A 20,719-nucleotide genomic window follows, 5' to 3' on the forward strand; every position below is an offset into this window, starting at 1 on the left:
ATCTGGAAGGTCCCCCTAGACCTTGGGGTCTAGGAGAGGGTGGCAGGGATGGTCAGTGCAAAGGGGGTTTGGCCAAGAGAAGATGGAAACGCAGTGTTGGCCTTCAAAGAAACTGCAGCAAAGGGAAGAGTAGATGGGTCTTCATGCAGGCTGGTTTGGGATGTCTCCCTCTGTGTTGCACAAGGTGGATGTTAAAGAGGGGAAGGTGGACAAGACCATGCTGGAACAGGGTGGTGGTGTTCCTTGGATGAGCAACGCTGGCAAACCTCGCTGAACCTCTTGCCTTCTCCCCACCCAGGCTCTTCGGCTTTGTGGCCAGGAAGCAAGGGAGCACCACAGACAACATCTGCCACCTCTTTGCTGAGCTGGACCCTGACCAACCGGCTGCAGCCATCGTCAACTTTGTCTCCAGGGTCATGCTTGGCTCTGGCCAGAAAAGATGAGCCAGCGCTTGCGGGTGATTCTTGAATTTTGGAGAAGGACTTGGAGCTGATCCGAGAAGGAGTGTGAGGAAGTGCATTGTGGGTTAGGGAAGTGAATTGGGGGGGAAAAGGGTTGGAATTTTGGAGGAAAACAGCAAACAACAAAAAAAATCCCAACGAAACCCCTATAAACTCAACACAAGCCAAACACACACATAGAGGAACCAAAACCACGCACCTACGTAAGACAGCCATAAAGTCACGCCAGACAGGATGCATGTCCCAGCGCAGGGAAGGTGACCAAAGCGAAGGCAGCAGCGAGAGGCGTGTTCCCAGCTTTCGGCATCACGGTCCCGAGCGGTGACATCCACTCGGGACCAAACGCGGGACCATGACTGGTGTTTTCCATCTGGAAAAAAAAGAGACAACCGTCAAAACCCATGGAAGAAGCTCCATCCCAGCAGCTCCATTGGTGAATGCTGCGTGTTTCAAACAACCCGTAGAAGATAACAATGTGGGCTGGGTCTGCGGGACACCGGAGATGCCCTCGGAAACCTTCCCTTGCCCAGCTGCAGCAGAGGGTCCTCGCCGGCCCCCGCGCTTCTCCCAAAACCTGATGGCCGCCTGGTGACTTGCTGGGGGCGCGGGGGGGCTTTGTCTCGAGCCCTCCCGTCCCCAGGGAGCTTGGCCATGGGCTGACATCCGTTGCTGACCCAGAGCCCAGCGCTGGTCACAGGTGAGCTGCTGTGAGTCCACCTGGAGAGGGGGGTCACGGCGTTTCCCCACCTCCCCAGGGGTGCTTGTGACCCCAGCCCACGGGCAGGTGTGGGGGGCTCCTGCCACCCTGCACCTGGGGAAGGCAGATGTTCCCTGGGAACCTCCCGGGAGGATGCGGAAAGTCACATCCTCTCCCGTCTTCCCCTTTTCCCTCCCATCACTAGTCCTCTTTGGCAATTTTCTCCTGCGGCCTGTCACATGTTCTCTTAACACAAAAAAACAAAACAGAAAGAAAAGAAAAACATTGTAATAATAATAATAATTATAATAATAGCGGATGCTGGCACAGGTGGGTTCCCTGTGCGAAGCAGCAGACCCGTGGCTACCCCTATCTCGCTCTTCAGAGATGCGCAAGCGGTTTTTAAATTGCATGGACGTTTAAGTTGCACGAAAGGCGAATGACTACAAGTAACTCAGGCGCTTTTTTCTCCTTTTATTTTGGAGGCCACGTTAAAAAAAAGAAAAGGAAGAAATAAAAAAAAAAAAAATAAAAAAGGAAAGGACCTGCAGTCACTGGGCAACTTTGGCTCGGTGGGGAGGTAACAGGTCCTCCGAGAGCCACCCTGCTCGGCACGCGTGTACCCCCAAAACCGGCTGGCTGGAGGCTCACAACCCCCGAATGCACCGTAGTTTTGCAGTGGCTTCAGTGCCATCGGCTTTTCCCTTTGCTTCGGGAGGTGAGGAGGGCCAGCTGGGGGGCAAGAGGGGCAAAGGGCCCCCGTGCTGCTGCGGCGGGGGGGGATTGTGGTTGGAGGGCAGCAGGTGGAGGTCTCAGCCCCGTTGTGCTGGGGGGGGCAGAGGATGCTTCGGTCATGCGTGCAGGTTTGGGGTGGGGGGAACAGTCATTGCTGAGCCCTCTGCTGCAAATATCCCCCTGAGAGCCTTTTGGGAGAAGTTTTCAGTGCTAAGTGGCCCAGATAGTTTATTGGGGGCAAAAATTAGAAATGTAGCACTGTAGCCCCCCCCGAAAGCTCGCCTCCCTTGGACCGCCTTTGCCGTGATAGCTATAATATATATACGAGCTATACTGACGAAATACTGTAAGCTAACGAAATTTTAAGGAGGAAAAAAAGGTTAAATTTACACTCCGAAAATATTTATTTTTGCCATATTGCTTTCCGCGCATCATATCTCCCCCATTATATCCGCCTCCCCCCCCCCGCCCCAAACTTCCCCTGCCCCGGGGAAACACCTGCACGTTAAAAGAAAATCCAGAGCAAGGAAAAATACGGATGGGGGAAGAGGCATGGGGGTCCCCCTGTGTTGGGGCGGCGTGCGTGTGACCGGTGTGCCTGTGTGTGTGTGTGTGTGTGCGTGGGGGAGCGAGCAGCATGGGCACCCGGAGGGGGCTGGCACGGCCGGAGGCTGTACTGATGTACTGAAGTGAGAGTGAAAGGATGCGTAGCGAGGAGTTGGTTGCGAGACAGTGGCGGGACGGGGGGCTCCGGGGGGGCTTTCCCCCTCCCTGGCTCCCTGGCCGCATGGATGCGGAGACCTTTTCATTTTTGATGTTTCCAAAAAGCGATTCCCTCCTTCTGCGAAATTCAAGCGAGACGAGAGACGATCTCACCCGTAATGTCCTCACCCTGCCATTCACCGATTAGAGAAAACACTGTGTTTATAGATATATAAAGATATATTTTTGAAAGTGTCTATTTTTCAGACTTGGTTTTCTCACTGCTAAGAAAAGAGATTATAATAATGTAATTTTATTTTAATCTGCTGCCTCGGAAACCGGTGCTTGAAACGCCCATTCCTCTTTTTCTCCCCGTACAAATGAAGCAGATCTAAGCACCCCAGAGATGTCACGTAGAAGCCGATCCCAGCAGATACCTGCCGATAGCATCACGCCTGCTTTGGGCCCTGAGCTGCTCACAGCCTCCCCACTAACCCACTAGCTGAAGATTTAGACCGTATCCAAATCTTGAACACTAACAAAATCGTCCGATGATTATATTATTTTTTTTAACACAGAGCTAATCACCTTCCAATGATGTAGCCGGGTGTTTGTCAACTCCCTTTAAAGGCACTTTTTTTTTCCTTTTATCTCCTTTTTTAAGTTACATTTTTAGGTGTAACTACCCTTTCTGTCCCCGGGAGAGATCGTCAGCCGACGTTGAGGATCACCCAGCTCCTGGGGCTGGAAGAGACCTAGTGTTGATATTTTTTTCTTACGAAAGGGACAGAAAAGACTCTTTGGTTTTTTTCTTTGGTTTTTAAATGCAGTCATGGTATTTGAGATTCGAGCTTGCGCGAGTTAAGCCCAGCTTATGTTTCGTTGTAATCACACTGCCGTTGTCAGCAGCCGGATGGTATCTCTCTCTCTCACACAAACACACACACAAACACATCCCTCCTTCCTGCACAAAGAACTGCATATATTCTTGCCAAAGATATTCTTAAAAACGCACTTTTCCCCACATATATATATATTTTTTTTTTGTGTGTGTGTGTGTAAATTTATTGTATGTGCCCTTTTTGTGTCGGTTTGTTCTTCGGAGAAGCCCCTTCCCACCCATCCTCCTTTTTCTGTTGATGTTGCTGTCTGTTGGGAAATGCTCCCTGGGGGGGGTCGTTTGCTGCCTGTCCCAAACGGCAGCGCCTGCAACGTGCAAAATGTGAGGTTCCTGTTCAACAGGGCTGCCTCTGGCTCTGCCCCCCCCCCACCCCGGGAGGTGTTTTGAGGGATGATCCGTGTCATCATCTGCTGATGGGATGCACCCATCTCATGGTCTTTGCCAGCCCCCCCCCATCGCCAGCGGAGATGGGGGGGCTCATGGGTTTAAGCAGATAAGTTGAGCAAAGTTTGGGGTTGCTCTGGATGCAACATTTGCTGGCTGCCCCCTGGTCAAACCACACATGGAAAACAAACCAGGTAGGGAAAAAAACCCTACCCAGCCTCTGGGCACTGATTTTCCAGCGAGTTCAACCGCCTGAACCGAAGCGCAAAGTAAATCCCCACCCAGCAGGTCGGGCGGGAAAAGAAACCAGTTGCCCCAAAAGCCCCAGACAGCAGCATCAACAAACGGCAACCCTTCCCGTTGGAGCAGGCAGGAGGATCAGACAGCAAAGGAGCCCGCAGGGGCTTGTTCCATTTCGTTCATTTGTTTTGCAAATTGCGAGGTTGGTTTGGGGTTACTCATTTTTTTTTTTCTTTTCCTTAAAAAGGAAAAAAAAAAAAAAGAAAAAAAGGAAGCAACCCAACGTTTCTGTTGGCGGATCCTGTGCCGCCATGTTATGCGTGGGGTTTTTTTTGTTGTTGTTGTCTTTGTTACTTTTGGAACGTTACAGATTTATTTGCTAATCAGTGTTAATGAACAGTTTAAAACTTTTAGACTCCCCCATTTCTGTGTATTTATATAGATGGAAAAAAAAAAACCCGTTATATTTTGTATCTTTGTGCCCATAATGTTGTCGCGCGTGTAAGGATGACTTTGGTCGCACCACGTCCGTGTGTGAATGTGACTCTGCTGTTGTCTTCCCATTGTACAGATGTCGGATTCTTTGCAGTTCATTGTATGGCTTTATAAAGTGGTAAAAACAAAAAAAATCAGTTATATAAAATATACTGTTGCTTGGAATGCCAGCTTGGTGTCTGGATCGCTGGAAATGTATCTTGAAATTTAAGGGAGCGCAGGAATAAATGCTCTGTTCTTTTTGCACAGGGAAAAAAAAAACCCTAAAACCCGGTGGGTTCTGTGTTTTCTCTGGGCTGTCGTTCCCCCCGTTCCTCGACGGCAGATTGGGGCCCCCGGACAGATGCCGGGCGGTGGGCGTGGGAAGAAGGAGGGGTTGTGCTGCTGTTTGTCAGCCTCCAGCCGCAGTTTGTGTTCACCAGATGCTTGCTAACCAGACAGCCCCAAAACTTCCTACATGGCTCCAGCTCCACCTTGGGCTTTTGTTTACCAGGAGGGATCTCTCTGGCTTGCCCTGCCAGCACTGGGTGCTCTTCAAATCCTGCTGCTTTCTCCCAGGTTGCCTTTAGGTGCTGTCTGTCCAGCCCCGCGCATCCCCTTTGAGTCCGTCTCCTGCAGGGGAGCAGGATGGGATGATGCTGGTACGGAGTCTTTTGCCTTTGCCGAGGTCTGCTCCTGTTAAATCCTGCTCCCTGCCCCTTTTGGAGCCATCCTGCTCCCCCGTGCCTGGTAAAACTGCCCCCGAAGTCTCAGGCCTGGCTTTTCCAGCTCTCACAGAGCAATTCCCAGCATCCGTCAGAGCCCTCAGCCCCCGGCTCTCTGGCTCCGCTCCTTCCCCTCCTCACTGAGTTGGTGGCCCAGACCCGGCCCCCGGGATGGATTGAGTTTAATTATACAAGAAATATCAGTCAGAGCAGCGGCAGTTTCTCTGGCGCCAGCGCTGCTGCGGCTCAGAGGCTCAGAGCTTCTCCCGGGAGCTGACAGCACTAAAAATACCTCATGCCTTTCTCTAAAATAGCTGCAGGGCAAGGGGCGGATTGAGGGGGCTGCTTGCGCGGGGACCCCATGCTGTGGGGCTTGTGCTGGGAGGCGAAGGCAAGAGGGGTAAAAAAAGAAAGGGGAGGAGATGGGATGGTTTCTGGCCCCCCAGAAATAGCTGTGGGGCTGTGGGTGGGCACCCAAGCGGCATGTCCTCTGAGCCAGGCTGCACCACTGGACCTCGGGAAGTACCTGGCGTCTGCCAGCCTTGGCCTTGGCTGTCCCCCGTCTACCCGCCAGCAAGACAGGACCTGCAGCCTCCTCTCCCTATCTGACACAACGGGGATGGTATTTTCTTGCCAGCTTCTCTTGGTTTTGTTTCTTCCCTGATTCCTGCTGGAATCTACCCCTCAGGAGCCGGCACCAGCTGCTTGCCCATTCCCGGTGCTCCTGCCCGGCTGGGACGGCCACTGCTGGGTGTCCCCTGGGCAGGAAGGAGAGGTGGCAAGTACCTGGTGAGGTGGCACGGACAGACTATTTGTTGTGAGCCATAAACTGCTGTGCATTCCCCCCCCCTCCCCTTCCTTTTCTGCAGTTAATTCCCCATTTCCTTTCCAAAATTCCTCAGGAGCTTCTGGTTTGTGTTTTTCCTCGACATGTTCTTATCTGCCACCCGCTTTCCCTCGCTGGCTCTCACAGCGCAGGCTTTTCAGGGTCTCCCTCTTCGCAGCTTGCTGCTGTCTCCAGGCCAGGCTGGTGGCTCTGGTGTGACCATCAGGAAAGGCAGGCCCCACCAGCTCCATGCCAGGAAAGCTTGACCCCATCGCATCTCCCCGTGCCTATCGAGTCCCCACCTTCAGGTTCCCAAATCAGTGTTTTTGTCTAATTTCAGCCCCTGCTCTGAAGACTCTGGGCCACCCAGGGAGTGTTTCTTGCGGGGCTGTGAACAGCGGCAAAGTTTCTTGCTCCTCTCTTCCTCCTGCTCCGGGAGAAAAGGGTGGGCATGCTGTTGGACAGTCAGGAAACCCTGGGTTGGGGCTGGGGCACCAAGCCTTCACCGAGGGCAAATATTGCTAGCTGACTCCCTTGCAAATGTGGTCAGACTCTGAGCAACCTTTATTTAACAGATTTTAAAGCCCAGGCCCCAGGACTCACGGACTTATTGGGTTGTGGGGTGCTGTTGGCAGATAAAAGCTAGCTGGAAAGCCATGCCCTGAGTTCAGGGGGGGGGGCCCAGCAAGGAAGGGTGCTCCTGGGGAGAAAGCCTGGAGGTGGGTCTGTCCCCCCCCCTCACTTTCCATTGACTAAGCTAGAAACAAGCCTCAGATCTGGAGTGAAATTATGGTCACGGTGGTGGGGATGGGGCAGTTTCATCTTCCTTTGCTTTTACTCTTTCCCAGGCTTCTCAGCGGTGCGGGGGCCCCCTCAGAAGTGTCCCCAAGGGACAGAAAGTGTGACACAACCTGGCTTTTCCCGAGCATCGTGTCTGGGCAAAGGCCAGGAGCCAGCCAGCCTCCCCAGGGTGGGAAGGGTGGAGCAGACGTGATGTGGGCAAAAGCCACCCTGGGGCTGGGGTGACCTGTGCTCATGTCTGCACCCTGTTCAGCAAACAGTGTCCCTGTCCCCTGTCCTGCTGCATCTGCCGATGTCAAACCACCCCAGACATGTCCTCCCTGCTGGTCCAAACCTGCCTTCACCCCGTTGCCACAGAAGGGAGGGACTCGTCCACGTGGAGCTGGGCCTGACCGATGCCGCATCGCTGCCTGCCGAGTACCCGCGTCCCATTTCCCAGACGACTTCAGGCTCTGCTGTGTTGTGGGCAGGATAGACTGGGACCTGAAGTGAAAAACAGTCTCTGGGTGTTGAAGTCACTCAAGTGTGCTAGAAGGTTAGATCGATGCTCCTCTCCGGGGAGGTGGGTGCGCTGGGCAGAGTGCTGCCTGCCATGCACGCATGCACCCCTGTGCGACACACCACACACAGATGAATGTGGGCACACACACGAGCTCGCCTGGGGGGGTGTGCACATGGGAATGGCAGTGCCTCCCTGCAGGCTGCAAACCCTGGGATGCTGCTGCTGAGTTACTGCATCCCTGAGCTGCTTGGCCGCTGCATGCGATGGTGACAACCCGACCCATTAGTGGAGGGGCAAGGGCCCCTTGCCCAAGTGCCTGGGGCTCCTGTTGATGCACAGACTGGGGCTGCGCAGCACCAAACCAGGAGCTTTAGAGGTAAAAGAGAGGGGTCAGCCAGCTTCCCTCACCCCAGCAGCCCACTTGGAGCTCTCTCTGTTCCCTGGGCCAGACTCTTAGCCCTTCCCTGGGAGGGGACCAAGGCAGTTGCAGGGCACACAATGCGTGAGTGCTGCCACCCAACCCAGCAGGGCCTGGGGAAGTTCATCATAGGGCTGGTGGTGAGAAAAGCCATCCCAGAAATGGCTCTAGGGGCTTCATTATCATCCCAGGGGGACACTACTGCTTAGAGAGGGGCATCAACATGCAGCCTGTGGTGCAGGAGTTACCCACTCTCCATGGCCGTGGAGGACAGGAAGAGGCAACAGAAAGGGATTTGGGTTAAATGTTGAATAAAGAGGGACAATGTGACACTCTGGAATGGTTTACCTGGAGAGGGAGTGGAGTCAAAACACTGGAGATGTTTGAGGGCAGGACGGAGAGGGGCTGGGCTGCTCCCTCTTCAGAGCAGAGCGATCTGCAGGAGGTCTGGTCTGTCCCTCGGAGAAGGGCGATGGGTAGGACTGGGCTGTCCTTCTGCCTTGTGAGGTTCTGGCTCCATCTACAGGGATGTGCCTCCAAGTGATGGAGGCCTTGGACTGACGCCACGCCCTGAGCAGGCTGGGCAGGAGGTGATGTCTCCTTGCCTGCAGCCAGCTTCTCCTGCGGCTCCTCTCCTGCAGCGCACCTCTGAGTTGTGCTCCCGCTGCTCTGCGATGGACGGACAAGCTCAGATGCAGTTGGGTTTGTACATCCCTGAGATGAAGGGGCTGGGAGCCTGCCGGCTGGCTGCAGGGCCGGGGTGCAGTAGGGGCACCCTAAGCTGGGTGCAGAGCACTCCCAGCACTGCTGGTCCCAGACTCGCATGCTCTGCACAGTCTCTGTCACACCCTGCCTGTCTTTCACATGAGCGCAGCCCAAAGATGGCCCTGTGCAGGCCTTCAGTGCCAGCGACTCTTTCCGCCCCCACAGCAGTACTGTGCAGCCTTGGCTCCACTGGACCATGTAGTCCAAGCAAATCAGGCAGGCAGCCTAACTGAAAAGCTCAGGTGAGTAAAAGCAGCATTAGCCAGGTCTCTTCTCCCTGGTGAGTTGATGCTCACCATGCCACCGTCCTTCCTTGGATGGAAGCCAAGCAGTTTTAGGTGGGCATGAAGTAGTGACAAGTAAGAGTCCAGACTGTCCCAGCATGCTACAGCCAGGCTAAAGAAACCAATATGAGTTAGAGAAGAGATGTGAAGCACCTTGTTCACAACCTCTCTGCCCCAGCCCGGGACAAGGGCGTTCTAACATGCTCAGTGGGCCTTCATTTCCCACCTCATTCATGCTCTGCCTTGTGTCTGCTTCAAACTACAACACCGATGGCCTCCAGCAGGCTGTACCCACATGTCCTTGTGGTGGGATAACCTGAGTGGAACTGTCCTCTGCCTCCTCATGTCTTGATGGTCTCAGGGTGACTCATACCCTCCTACCTCTTGGCTGCCACCCCATTTTTGCACTGTGCCATTGCTTGCACCCCTCATCCCTACATGGGGCTCAGGCAGCGCCTGGCAGAAACAGGCATGCAGTTCATCTCCAGTCAAAACCAAGCCTTCCCCACATGTCACCTGGGGCTCAGGGCATCAATGTGTCCTGATGGCAACTGCTCCCAGCAGAAAATTCCCAAGTGATGGCAGGAAAGAGAGTGTTTGACCCCAAAATGGGGGTCATCCTTTTGGACCCCAGGGTCCTTCCTCTCCATGTCTCTGCCTGCCAGACTGAAAGCACAGAAGGATGTGTCTCTGTCCTGGTGACACTGCGACAGTGTGGTCTTAGCAAGTAGCATCTTTCTGGTGGTGATGATAGGGGTCCTGCTCTGAGATTTCCTGCCTGAGTCAGGGCAACATACATGTGCAGTTTGTAATGGTGCTAGACATCTGGGAGAGTCCTCTGAGAGGGCAGGTGTGAGACGCACACACACGCACAAGTACGCTCGCATGCGTGTGTATTCACAACAGGACAGAAACACCCTTCTGATCTCTTTTCTCTCATCCGTCCTAACCCTGGGCTCCAGTGCTATCTGCTATGTACTTCCCCCGCTCTGTCCAAAAAAAAAGAAAAAGAATGAAAGAAAGAAAAAGTGCAGGGGAGGAATGAAATATTTGCAAGCTCATTGTTTTAAGCCTCCAACAACTGGATAAAACAAGCCACCAGTGAACAGCTTCTCGTGACTGTGCACAGCGCCCTTGCCAGAAGAGCCGGGCTCTAATGAAAACAGCATGTGGGAGGGGAGGTTGTGTTGAATCAAAGCAGAGTGCAGCAGCAACCTTGGCCCTGGTGTAGTGGAGCTCCACTGGGATGCACTGCAGTCACTCAAAAGGGCTGGGGAGGAGAGGAGAAGAGCGGTTTATTGCTGAAGTACCTTGTTGTCTTGGCTGTCTGTGGGGCGGCTTGTGTGAGAGCAATGTCTTAATAGGAGATGCCTAGCAAACACCTTAGGCTTTACGGAGATCTCAGTTTTTCCAGTGCTGCTGGGTATCTTTGCTGAGTCACCCTTGCCTCTTCCTCCAGCTGGGAGAGCAGGGGGAAAACACTCACCCACCGGCCTCAGGGTAATCGTGAAAGGCTTTTGCTCATGTGGGCTCCCTCTCTGGGCTGGGATTTTGCAAGTGCACTAGGCTGAGAAGGGCAAAAACACAGAGGAAATCCTGGGTGGGGTGGGAGAAAACGGTTATGGTGACTCAGGATATAGTCTTCTCCCTTTGAGACAGCTTGGATTGAGCCAGTATCCCAGGACAGCATGAGGGGACTCTCTTTGGTCCCTCTAGGGTTTTACTGTGGTATTTGGATGACCCCTGGGAGATGACTCCATGGTTTATGTGCCTGGAGTGGTTTCCAAAATACCACAGCTTTGCCAGCCTCTGGCTCCTCATGAGCATTCAGGGTCCTTGGACACCTATGGCCATGGTCACCTCAGCTGAAATCTCTTCTTCCACTTATACTAGAAAGTCAAGTTCATTCCCACCAGCTTTGCCTTGTGCTCCTTGGTTCCCCATGGATCCCTTGCACTCACTTGTGGTGGGAGGGAAAAAGGGGGTCCCTGCGCATAGTTTGTCCAACACTGTCTTCAGAGACCTTTTCATGCATGTCCCCAGCCCTTGTTTCTGGCACTTCAGGAAAGACACTCCGCTTGCTCCTCAGCTGGGGAGATGGTGCTTAAGGGCCACCGGGACCCTCCACAGCTGAGAGGAGAGGCTGTTTGTGGAGGCAGCGATCTCCCTGGGAGCACCAGAAAGGTTTGTAGGACACGTTTGGGATGCCTGGGACATGTGGAGCAGCCAAGCTGACATTTTGGCAGAGTGCCGCTCAGTGAGACGTGAGGAGAAGCAGGAACCCGTGCCAAGGTCCTATTTTAAAGCAGCCCCCCTTGAACTCTTTGATATGGATAGCACTGGAGATAGGGTTTCGCACATCTTTATGGCTCACACTTCCACGTGAGAGAAACCTCAGCCTTGCTCAGGCAGGCTGCTATCTGCCTCAGCTTGCTGGGTTAAAAGTGATGGCTGTCCTTCATTCTCAAGGGCCCCCGGCTCCAGCCTCAGCCCCATTCAGAGTGAGATCCTAAATACCTTCCAGCAAGGAGAAAGCGCTTGGCTGTGAGCTTTCTCAGGGCTCTGGTGCTCATTCCTGGCTTTCCTACTCTTCACACCGCTGGGAAATAGGGAGACACCCCCTCTTTAGAGACTTCAGAAACTGCTGCACAAGGGAAAGAAAAATGAGTGTGCAGAGCATGGAACATGAACCCAGGGACCCTAACCATAGTCCACCTGGCCTCACAAGCCCCCTCCGAGGTCAGCACCCTGCTGTCCCATCTCTGCTCTCTCCCTCAACCTCGTTTTGACCAAACATCCTTTGAGAGCCACCAGCTCTTGGGGAACATCTCTGCTGGAGATGCTGAAGGATTTGGTAACGCAAGTCCCAGGGCAATGCTGGTAATCTGAGCTCTTGTGGCTGCTTCCCTCTGCCCCCCCAGATGCTTTCCCACCCGTTTTCTCCTGTCTTGGTTTCTCCAGTCATGTGGGACCTTTTATTACCCCCGGGGAGAAACCCATGCACACGTAAGATGTTCTGCTCTGGATGTAGGCTTCCTCCCTGCCCGAGGAGAGTCTCGTTGCTAGCACTGTGGGCTCACACCACTAGAGGTCGACCAGTCCCTACCGATGGGACCGCTGAAAGCAGGAGAAGTGAGCAGCAGGCCAAAGATGACTTCAAACAGATGACTTGGCTGATGGAGCCGTGTGTGTGTGTGTGTGTGTGTGTGTGTGTGTGTGTGTGACAGACACTTCCTCTCGTATTGACATTTCTCCCGGCCTCGGGCCAGCTTTCCAGGCTTGGTGCTGCTCCTCTTACAGATCGGTGTATTTGACATGCGAGAAAAAATTCAGGTCTTTAAGGGCAGGGGAGTGCTGGAATAGCCGGAGTGCCAGCTTTTCCTGGAAAAAAAAAAAAGATTCAAGCAGGCAGCCGGTGCACACAGAGCTCTGGCAGCCTCAGAGGCAGCCCCAGCCATCGGAAAGGTGAAGAGAGTCACCCTCAGCCTCATGGAGAGGGGTCTCGGCACTGATTGCGTTCCCCCATTGCTCAGTGACCTGCAGAAACTCAGGATCTTTGCTCTCAGGACCTTTCATTGAGCGTGAAACCCTTATAAACACCAGGTACGGGTTCCAATCCCTGCCAGTGCAATTAGGATTAAGGATTCATAGCAGGGGAACAGCTAGGGGCTTTAATGAAGGTCCAGCTCCTGCTTTGCTCAGTTCTGTCCATTTATAGAGCAAGGGAAGAGGCTGGCCTGACGTACCTGGAGAAGACAGGCTGCAATTAAACTTCATGTATTATTTGGAGTCCTTCTTCAGTTCAGCAAAACTGTGAACAGCAGGTGACAGGTTTGTTGTGAATGTTGCATTAAGTGGATAATGCAGTAGCTTTGGTACATCAGCTACTCCCCCTGAAACCACCTTTCATGCAGCCCTCCTGTCTGGCTGGCTTGTGTGGCCCCAGCTCTTCTTGTTGATGCTTTATCCACGTGAGACAGGTCCAACAGGGCTGCATTGCTCTGTGAGAGCCAGAGATTAAAGTACACTGAGGCAGAAAACAGCAGCAATATTGCAAGTGGCTTCTTGGGCCAGGACCCAGCCACCTTCCAAGCTGGTTGGAGATGGGATACTGTCATAGGCAGCCCAGACCCACACGGCTTTGCTTACGGGGACACCACAACAATCTTTCTCACCAGTTTTTAAAATTCAAGGACTCTTTTCCCTTTCTAGAACATTTTACCCCCAAATGTCTGCACAGTCCTGTACTGACTGCCCACAGCTAGACTCAGCTTAGAGAAGTCTGGTTTTACTTTTATTTCTTCACAGGTGCTTGTTTGCTTGCATGTCTGAGGTTGTATCTATTACCATCATCGGTTTCTCAGTTGCCTTGCAGGATGCTACACACCCACAGTGCTGATGAACCGTGGTTCCATGAAGAGCCCATGGGATGATTTTTCACCAGATTTTCAGGTATCAGGGAGTTGTTGGAAGGGGGATGCAGTTCCCTCATTTACGTGTCTAAGCTTTAGGTCACTGCAGGAGCGAACCACTCGGAGGATGTGCCTCAGTCCCCTGGGTAGCAGCCAGAACTGATTCCACCCAGATGCTCTCTAAATGGCTCTCAGATGTGTCTCCTTTAGGAGAATGGCTTGGTACCTAACACCCAGCTTGATGCGTGGCTCAGACAGGCTGCTCCCTGTCCAGTGCTTCCAAGAACTGAGCGATCCAGCGGCTTCCTCAACTCGCCAGGCGTTCAGTCCTGCCAAGCCTTCTCCGAGGAGATGGTGATGACAGAGTTCACTTTACGGAAGGGGAGAAGCAAGCCTACCTCCAAGTGTTGTCCCTGCCAGCTATGGAGAAGTGGGTGAAAGAAACTGCAAAGCACTGGAAAATCAGACCTCTGCACTGGTCATGACCGTCCCAGCAGCGGAGGGAACCTCGCTGGATGGAAGTCAGCCTTCTGCTGCTGGACTCGGCTCTTAGCTTCAAAAGGGACTGAGCCTTAGCTGGTTTGAACTCAGTATCTCAGTTCTTCCATTTGTTACCTAAAGCAGGCCAATTTTGTAATTTTTGGAAACTTATTTCATGTAATCATAACTCTACGGTACAAAAAAAAAATACTTTAAATAAATACCGGCGTGTTTTGTGACACAAAAACCAGATACAGTGTATGGAAAATATAACCTCCTTCCATCTGGAAATGGCTTGGGATTGTCTACTTTTTCTTGTAACTCATTTTCTACATGTCTCTGCTTCGAGGGTGATTTACTGCAAACATCTCTGTGTTCCCTTTGCTGTATTGATTCATAAGAAATCCTTTCACGATGAAATCATATTTTCCATGCACCAAAAAAAAGTCAGATAGAAGATGAAGAATATTATTGTAACAGGAAAATGGTTAGGACAAAGAAAGCTTATAATTTTGTAAACAGAGGTTGGGAGGAGGCTTTTGGGATTGAGTTTCTGGGCAGCGAGTCAGAGGGTTTTTCTTTTCTTATTTTGAAGACTCTACTAGCAATGTCTACAACCCAGCAATAATTAAATATAAACAATTTTCCCCTCCAACATGGCTTTGATAGCTCAATTAGCAGAATTGAGAATTTGATGAAGGATGTGCCGAGGAACCTTGGCTGTCTTGGAGAAGTGTTATAAAGTTAGAGGTCTTGTCCCATCACTTCGTTTGCCAGAGAGGACTTAGCTAGATGCTATCTTCTACTGCTGAATGTTTAAGTGACCAAAGCCAAAGGATTTCGTGCCACAGATGTGATGGTGTCACCCATCCTGGGGGGCAAAGAGGAGGTGAGGAGAGTACTTTCCAACTAAAATGAAAGTTTTTGAGTTAAAATCCATTGGAAAAAAAAGGCAACGATCTCTTTCCCTTCCCATTAGTCACAGTGAGTAACTGGGAGAAGGGGGTGATGATGGTTGTGGAAAGGAATGGCATTTGGCTAAGAAACACAGTTTATGGTATTTGCAAACACTTAGCAAAGCAGGTGATTACTGTTGTTTTCCTTGCTTAAACCATTCTTCTCTTTTGGATAACCCAACATTTTTTTGTGGAACAATCAGAAAAAATGTGCAGGAAATTGTGAAATTTTTTTCTGCTATTTTTGTCCATTTCTACAATTGCCAGCGATGACCAATTTGGTTTCTAAACATTGCCACTCTGCTGGGATAGCTTATTGGGAAGGCATGTGTGGAACGGCTCCTCCCGAAGGAACCATTCTGCGTTGCCTGTGAATCCTCAGCTTCAATGTGTTTTGGCAACAAGGAATGGGGAGAGAGAGAGAAACTAGCAAACAACTTCTGGGCAGCTCCACGCAGCTCACCTGGAATTGATTTTCAAGGGACCCATCTTCATCTGATGTAAATCAGCACAGCTCCACGGTCTTTGCTTGGTTGGGTATTTTCCAAAAGTCTTGTATCTGGGCAGGCAAAAGGTTTGCATGTCATAGATGGTCTTTCTGTCCCAATGTCCTGCATGTACCCCTGAGGCTGTGTCCTCCAGGAGAGTTGGAGACGTTTATGGGTTCTGAGCATCTATTTCAGGTTTCTACACCTGTGGGGGAGACAGGTACTTGGCTGGGAGATTTTATTTGTGTGCAGAAAAATTCTGCTTGGGCAGAACCAGGGAAATTCCTTTCTGGGGCAAATGACCTTTCTAGGTTCAGTGCCAATGACACATTTGGAGCTGCTGATCTGGGGATCTGGGGCCTTGTAAGCTCCGGCTCCGGTTTCACAGCTTTTGTGAGCTGTCTTGGAAAAGCCTCCAACCCTCTTGTCTAGGTTCACCATCTCCTTTCCCAGCTGTAAAAATAACCCAGGGTGGGATGGAGAGCTACACCCTCTTCCTTTCTCGTGGACCTCAGCAGATGTCGTGATGGATGGTGAAAGCCAACTCTGTGGAGGTGTCAATGGAATTTGGCTGCCAAAGGAACTTGGTTTATTCTGTCATTCATCAGGGCTGTGATTGCTGCCTGACAACTGGCAAAATCGGCTCATTTCATTCAACCAAGTGAAACTCTAGATCTTTCCTTAAGCTCTGCCTGGAGGTCTTTCCAACTGTCTGCATGCCCCCGTTCTTCGGCTGGCTCCAGCCACCCAGGGGTGGCCAGCAAGCGAGATTTCAAACTGGTGATGAGGTTTAGCTCTGACCTAGGCAGATACAGGGACAATTAGCCTTAGATCAGTTTGGCAAAGTTGACAAAAGTTGACAAATCAAATTATTCCTTCTCTTTTGCCTCCTTCCCTGCAGATGATATTTGTTGCTGTCAACTGTGACCCAGAAGGATGTGGGTGTTTCAGGACTGATTGGAGAAATATTTGGACCAATGGAAGTAAAATTCCCACATCCATGCTTTCTTGGACCATGTGTCTCTGCTGTTACCTGCAGAGCAGCAATGGGGAAGAAGGCGTTCACCCCAGGCATTGAGATGGCAGTGATGTCTTGAAATCACTCATCATCTGGAAACACAGGACAGAGTTCCCTACACATTTGCGTTGAGTCCGAAAACAACTGTGCTTTCTCTGCAACTTTCTCTAGTTTCTCCTGTTATTTTTCTGACCTTCCCAGATGTGTAGGCAGGAATGTGGAAGAAGAGAGTGGGCTATGGGGGACTGGTTCCATGTCATGGCATCATTTTATCTTCCTTGGAAGACTCTCTAGGTTAATCTGGGATCTCTCTCTTTCATTTCCAGTGCAGGATCCATCCTCAGGACTGGAAGTCCTGAACTGTGGTAGGATCAACAAGTTTCTTCTAGCATGGATCTCATCATTAGTGGCAGGACGAAACAGTTCTTCCCATGGTGACTTGCCAGGACTCTTCGACACAGCTGTCAGATTCCTCTGCCCTGCTCATTCATCTCAAATCACAGCTTATAGACCTGACTTTGGCTTGATGAGATAGCTACAGTTGCAATGGGCAGTTCAACAGAGAGCTCAGGGAAGCTGCCTAAGTCCTGTGCATTGGCAGTCTTCATGGCTTTCACCCTCCAGCTCCTTTTCCAGTTGTAGCCCCTGTCCATGACATGGCCAAGTTTCTACATCCCACCTTAGTCCCAGACAGAGCGGTGAAGCAAAATGCAGTGTTGCAAGGGTTCTCGATTCCTCAGCTCATCCCAGTGCCTTATTTCGTCTTTCACTTTGTACATCCTTGGAAATGGTGATATTTTGCTCTGTGAGGCCAGGCTGCCCAGCCTGCTTCCCAAAGCTTGTAGTCTCAAGCTCCAAGTTGATGGTTATCCTTGCCCACTCTCCTGTCATCGCTTGTGATCAACACCCGGGGCTTCTGAGAGAGAGATAAAAATACCATAATGCATATAATTGAGCAGCACCATAATATAGGTATAGGGAAATCCCATAATGCTGCATCTTGAGCCCAGGCTAGTGGTTTGGAAAAGGTTCGTCAGCTTTGGATGGCTTTCAGGGTCTGTTCTGCTAGCAAGATCCCTGTTCATGTCAGAAGATGTGTCTCTTGGTAGAAGTGACAGGCAGCGTGGGCTAGTTGTCAGACCACTTCCTTGTAATTGCCTTGACTCTACCCATGACCCCATCTAGGCCCGAGCCGCTAACTGAACTCTGTATTTCCTGAAGCATCTCCTTGACTTGGCTGCCTCCAGCCCTGAGAAATGGGGTTGCTCGAGCAATGTGGTTTCTTTGTGTGCATGGCAAGGGCTGACACGACCTGTCATTTGGCAATGCGGGAGAGGTTTCAGTTGTCCTGGCCATTATGGACACGATGCCTGGGGTGGAGGAAGAAGAGTGCTCCTGTGCTAGCTGGATAGTTCTGCCAGACCTGCTTGTGCACCCTGGTTGCGAAGACTTGCAGGACTTTGCTTGCTCATCTGAAACAGTTCCCTTCAGTCCTTTCCCAGTCCCCCCAGTCCTGCTCTCCCCCCACTTCCCATCCCACTATGTGCCTTGGGATGGGACAGTTGGTCTCACTGTCTGCACAGATGTTTCCAGCTGTCTGAGTGAGCAGCACGTTCCTGCCTGCAAAACAGAGCCCCACAGCTGTATTGCAAACAGCTGGTTGGGGGGTGGTGCCTGACCAGGGTATTTCTCTCTGTGTTGAACCACATTTCAAACACAGACCCCTCTTCTGACCTGGGGTAGGACTGTACGGGGAAAGAAGGGTCAGATATGGGGGATTTGCATAGGTGATGGGTGGGAACCTCCAGGCTCAGGACACGAAAATGCCTCTTCTCATGGGACTGAAAAAACCAACCTATACAGCACCAGACTGATGTTGGGATCTGGATAGGGTTGGGGTGAGCAACCATGAGAGGTTTTGCCAGGGTTTCAGTGGGACCAGGATTTCACTGAGATTGAAAGTCCTCATTCTGCCACCACTGCTTTCTGTTTCCTCCCCCAAATAATTCTGTACTCCTTTCTCTTCAGCACAGTTCCTGCCCTTCAGCTTAGCCTAGGGGCCATTGCAGTGTGTGTTGTGTCATTAAGTATTAGCAAACTTGTTGAGATGTGTCAAATATCTTTTTGGAGATCTCCATTAATTCAGGCCTGACTTTGACTCTAGACACAAACTCCTGGTCACCTGCAGAAAGCCATGGAAGGAAGAGCCCCTCACAGGAGGACCTCCCGAACACTGAGACGTGTCCTCAACCCCCATCAAAGTCTTTGAGCATTGCATTAATATGGTGGCAAAGCCGAGAGTTGGATGAATCTCTCCAGGGTCCTCCAGGGGTGAGGATTCAAGCTATTCATGCCAAACAAATTGGAATTTCTTGGACTCTTCATCTGATTGCACGGCCAAGCCCAAGTGTGAGCCCTTCAAAGGACAGGTGTCAAACACAGCCCATTTATCCTGAGTACAGCAGGCTCCAGGCAGGTTAGAGCATAGGGTGCTCTTTGGAGTCAAGTAGTGTAAAGTGCCTTCAAGGCGAAGAAGCTTAGAGTGTTCAAATCGCTGAAGAAAATCATGTCTCCGTCACTCTCTTAGGCATTGCTGGAAGCCACACTATAAATTAAGGAAGGATCACTAGATGTACGTGAATGGGTGAAGGTAATGAGGTCATGGATGAAAACAACCTTTTCAGGACACGGCATGGTGTAAAGGAGAACTGGCAGTCAAGCAATGATAGAAAGATCAGTGTCAAAGGAGGGACAGAGGGATGTGTGCAAAGAAAGCTGTGGATAGAAGAAAGGAGAGTGAGGGGTGGGGAACAGCTTTAGGGAAAGGGGAGGATGGCTGGTGAAAGCAGTGGGATGGAGAAACGTGAGAGTAGCAATTGTGTTCAGGGTAGAGGAGGAGTAGATGGAATCTGCACCCTTGCAGCCAATACGGGAAAATGGCAGCAACTAGGTTGGGAGACTTTCAATCTCCTCCAGGGATGCTTGAGATAGTACAGGTGGCACAATATGAGGACCTCTTTGCTTTCAGACCCCATCCCATCCCCACGCAGAACAAAGTGGAACCTGCTAACCCCCAGCTGCAGAGAGGGGCACCCTAGCCGAGGAGTACCCAGGAAGTTGGCAGTGCCATGGCTGGGAAATGTCTCCTAGGAGCAGATGCCTTTAAAGAAAAAAAACCCAACCAAAATCCTATGGGTTGGAGGGGGAAAGCAGAGAAGTCCGTTCAGCTGTTGAAATTGCCTTGTCAGCATCCGTGAGCGGTTGGCTGGCTTGCTGGCTCTGACAAAAATTGATGGGGACCATGTGGCAGTCAACACGGGAAAGGGTGGAAGGGTGCCAAGTTTTCCTGTGTATGTGTGTGTATATATATGTGAGTGTGTATTTATTATCCCATCTCTTCTGCAGTTGCCTGTGTGACTTGTGCCAGCAAACTGTGGAGATGTGGCCTTTCCCTGGAATGAGGAATGCGTCAAGGAAAGTGTGGTTGCATATACTTATGAACATATGGAGGCCCTGGAGTCACGCCACACGGTTTGCCACTAATTGAAATAGGCTGGCTAACCTCTTATTGTGGCCACCAGGAGCAACCCTGGGGGAGGGATGGCAGAGGGGGAGGGGAACGCAGTGCATGGGCACAATACATCTTCCAAAGTGTAACTGGGAGAAGAAAACACCTCCCCTTTCTCCTCCACCTCTTCCAGGATGGAGAGAGGAAGCTGCAGGGATACAGTGGGTCCAGAAGCAGAAAGGGAAAGCTGTGCCCAAAGGGTCAAACATGGATTGGAGGCTGCCCCTAAGTAAGATCCTTTTGCACCTGGATTAGATCCGTGTTCCACTGAGCCCATGCCTGGCCACCTCCCTCAAAGACAAAATGCTGTGTGGGCAATAAGAGATGGAAAGAGGTTCCCCGTGGGAGGGGAAGGGACAGGAAGAGGGCAAATAGGAGGCAACTTGGAGAAGCAACTTGGGTAGTTCCTGAAAAGGAATGGCATGGGAGAAGAAGAGGGCCAGCAACACCTCGGCTACTCTATGGGCACAGCAAAAAGCAGTCACACAGACAGGTAACTTCTGGCTGCTCCTGTACTGCTGAATTTCTGGGGTATGTTCATGTACGGCCAAATGCTGACTGTCCTCCTTGTGCCCACGCTATCTCTGAAGTGAGCTTGGAAGAATAAGGTCTACTTCTAGTATGGGCTCAAAGATATCCTGGTGCATCACGGATAGGTTCCACAAGCTGGGTCTAAGCTGAGGGACTTCTACACTTGAGTAGTGTAGAAGAAGAGTGTTTGGCTCTTCCTCTAGGTATCCTTCCTTCGGATTCCAGTGCACCTGAGCATCTCTTAATCTCTTCACTTCTTTTCTAAATCAGGCTCTCTGCTGCCTGCTCCTTCCCATGGATGCCCACACGACTCCTGAGTGCTCAGACACATCCAGGTTGAGGTGCTCCAGT

General features: G+C 51.4%; 1 protein-coding gene across 18 annotated transcripts in view; it reads left to right on the plus strand.

The window, feature by feature from the left end:
• The window catches only part of TNS1 (tensin 1), a 70,284-nt gene extending 65,400 nt beyond the window's left edge, over window positions 1-4,884 (plus strand). For all 18 annotated transcript variants that reach the window (XM_076342860.1, XM_076342861.1, XM_076342862.1 and 15 more), the window contains one exon: window positions 299-4,884. In XM_076342860.1, coding sequence (XP_076198975.1) covers window positions 299-443 — 145 coding nt within the window. In that variant the 3' untranslated portion in view covers window positions 444-4,884. The remainder of the gene's footprint in view (window positions 1-298) is intronic.
• Window positions 4,885-20,719: the final 15,835 nt, after the last annotated feature.

This window comes from Aptenodytes patagonicus, chromosome 6, assembly GCF_965638725.1.
Source record: "Aptenodytes patagonicus chromosome 6, bAptPat1.pri.cur, whole genome shotgun sequence".
NCBI lineage: Eukaryota > Metazoa > Chordata > Aves > Sphenisciformes > Spheniscidae > Aptenodytes > Aptenodytes patagonicus.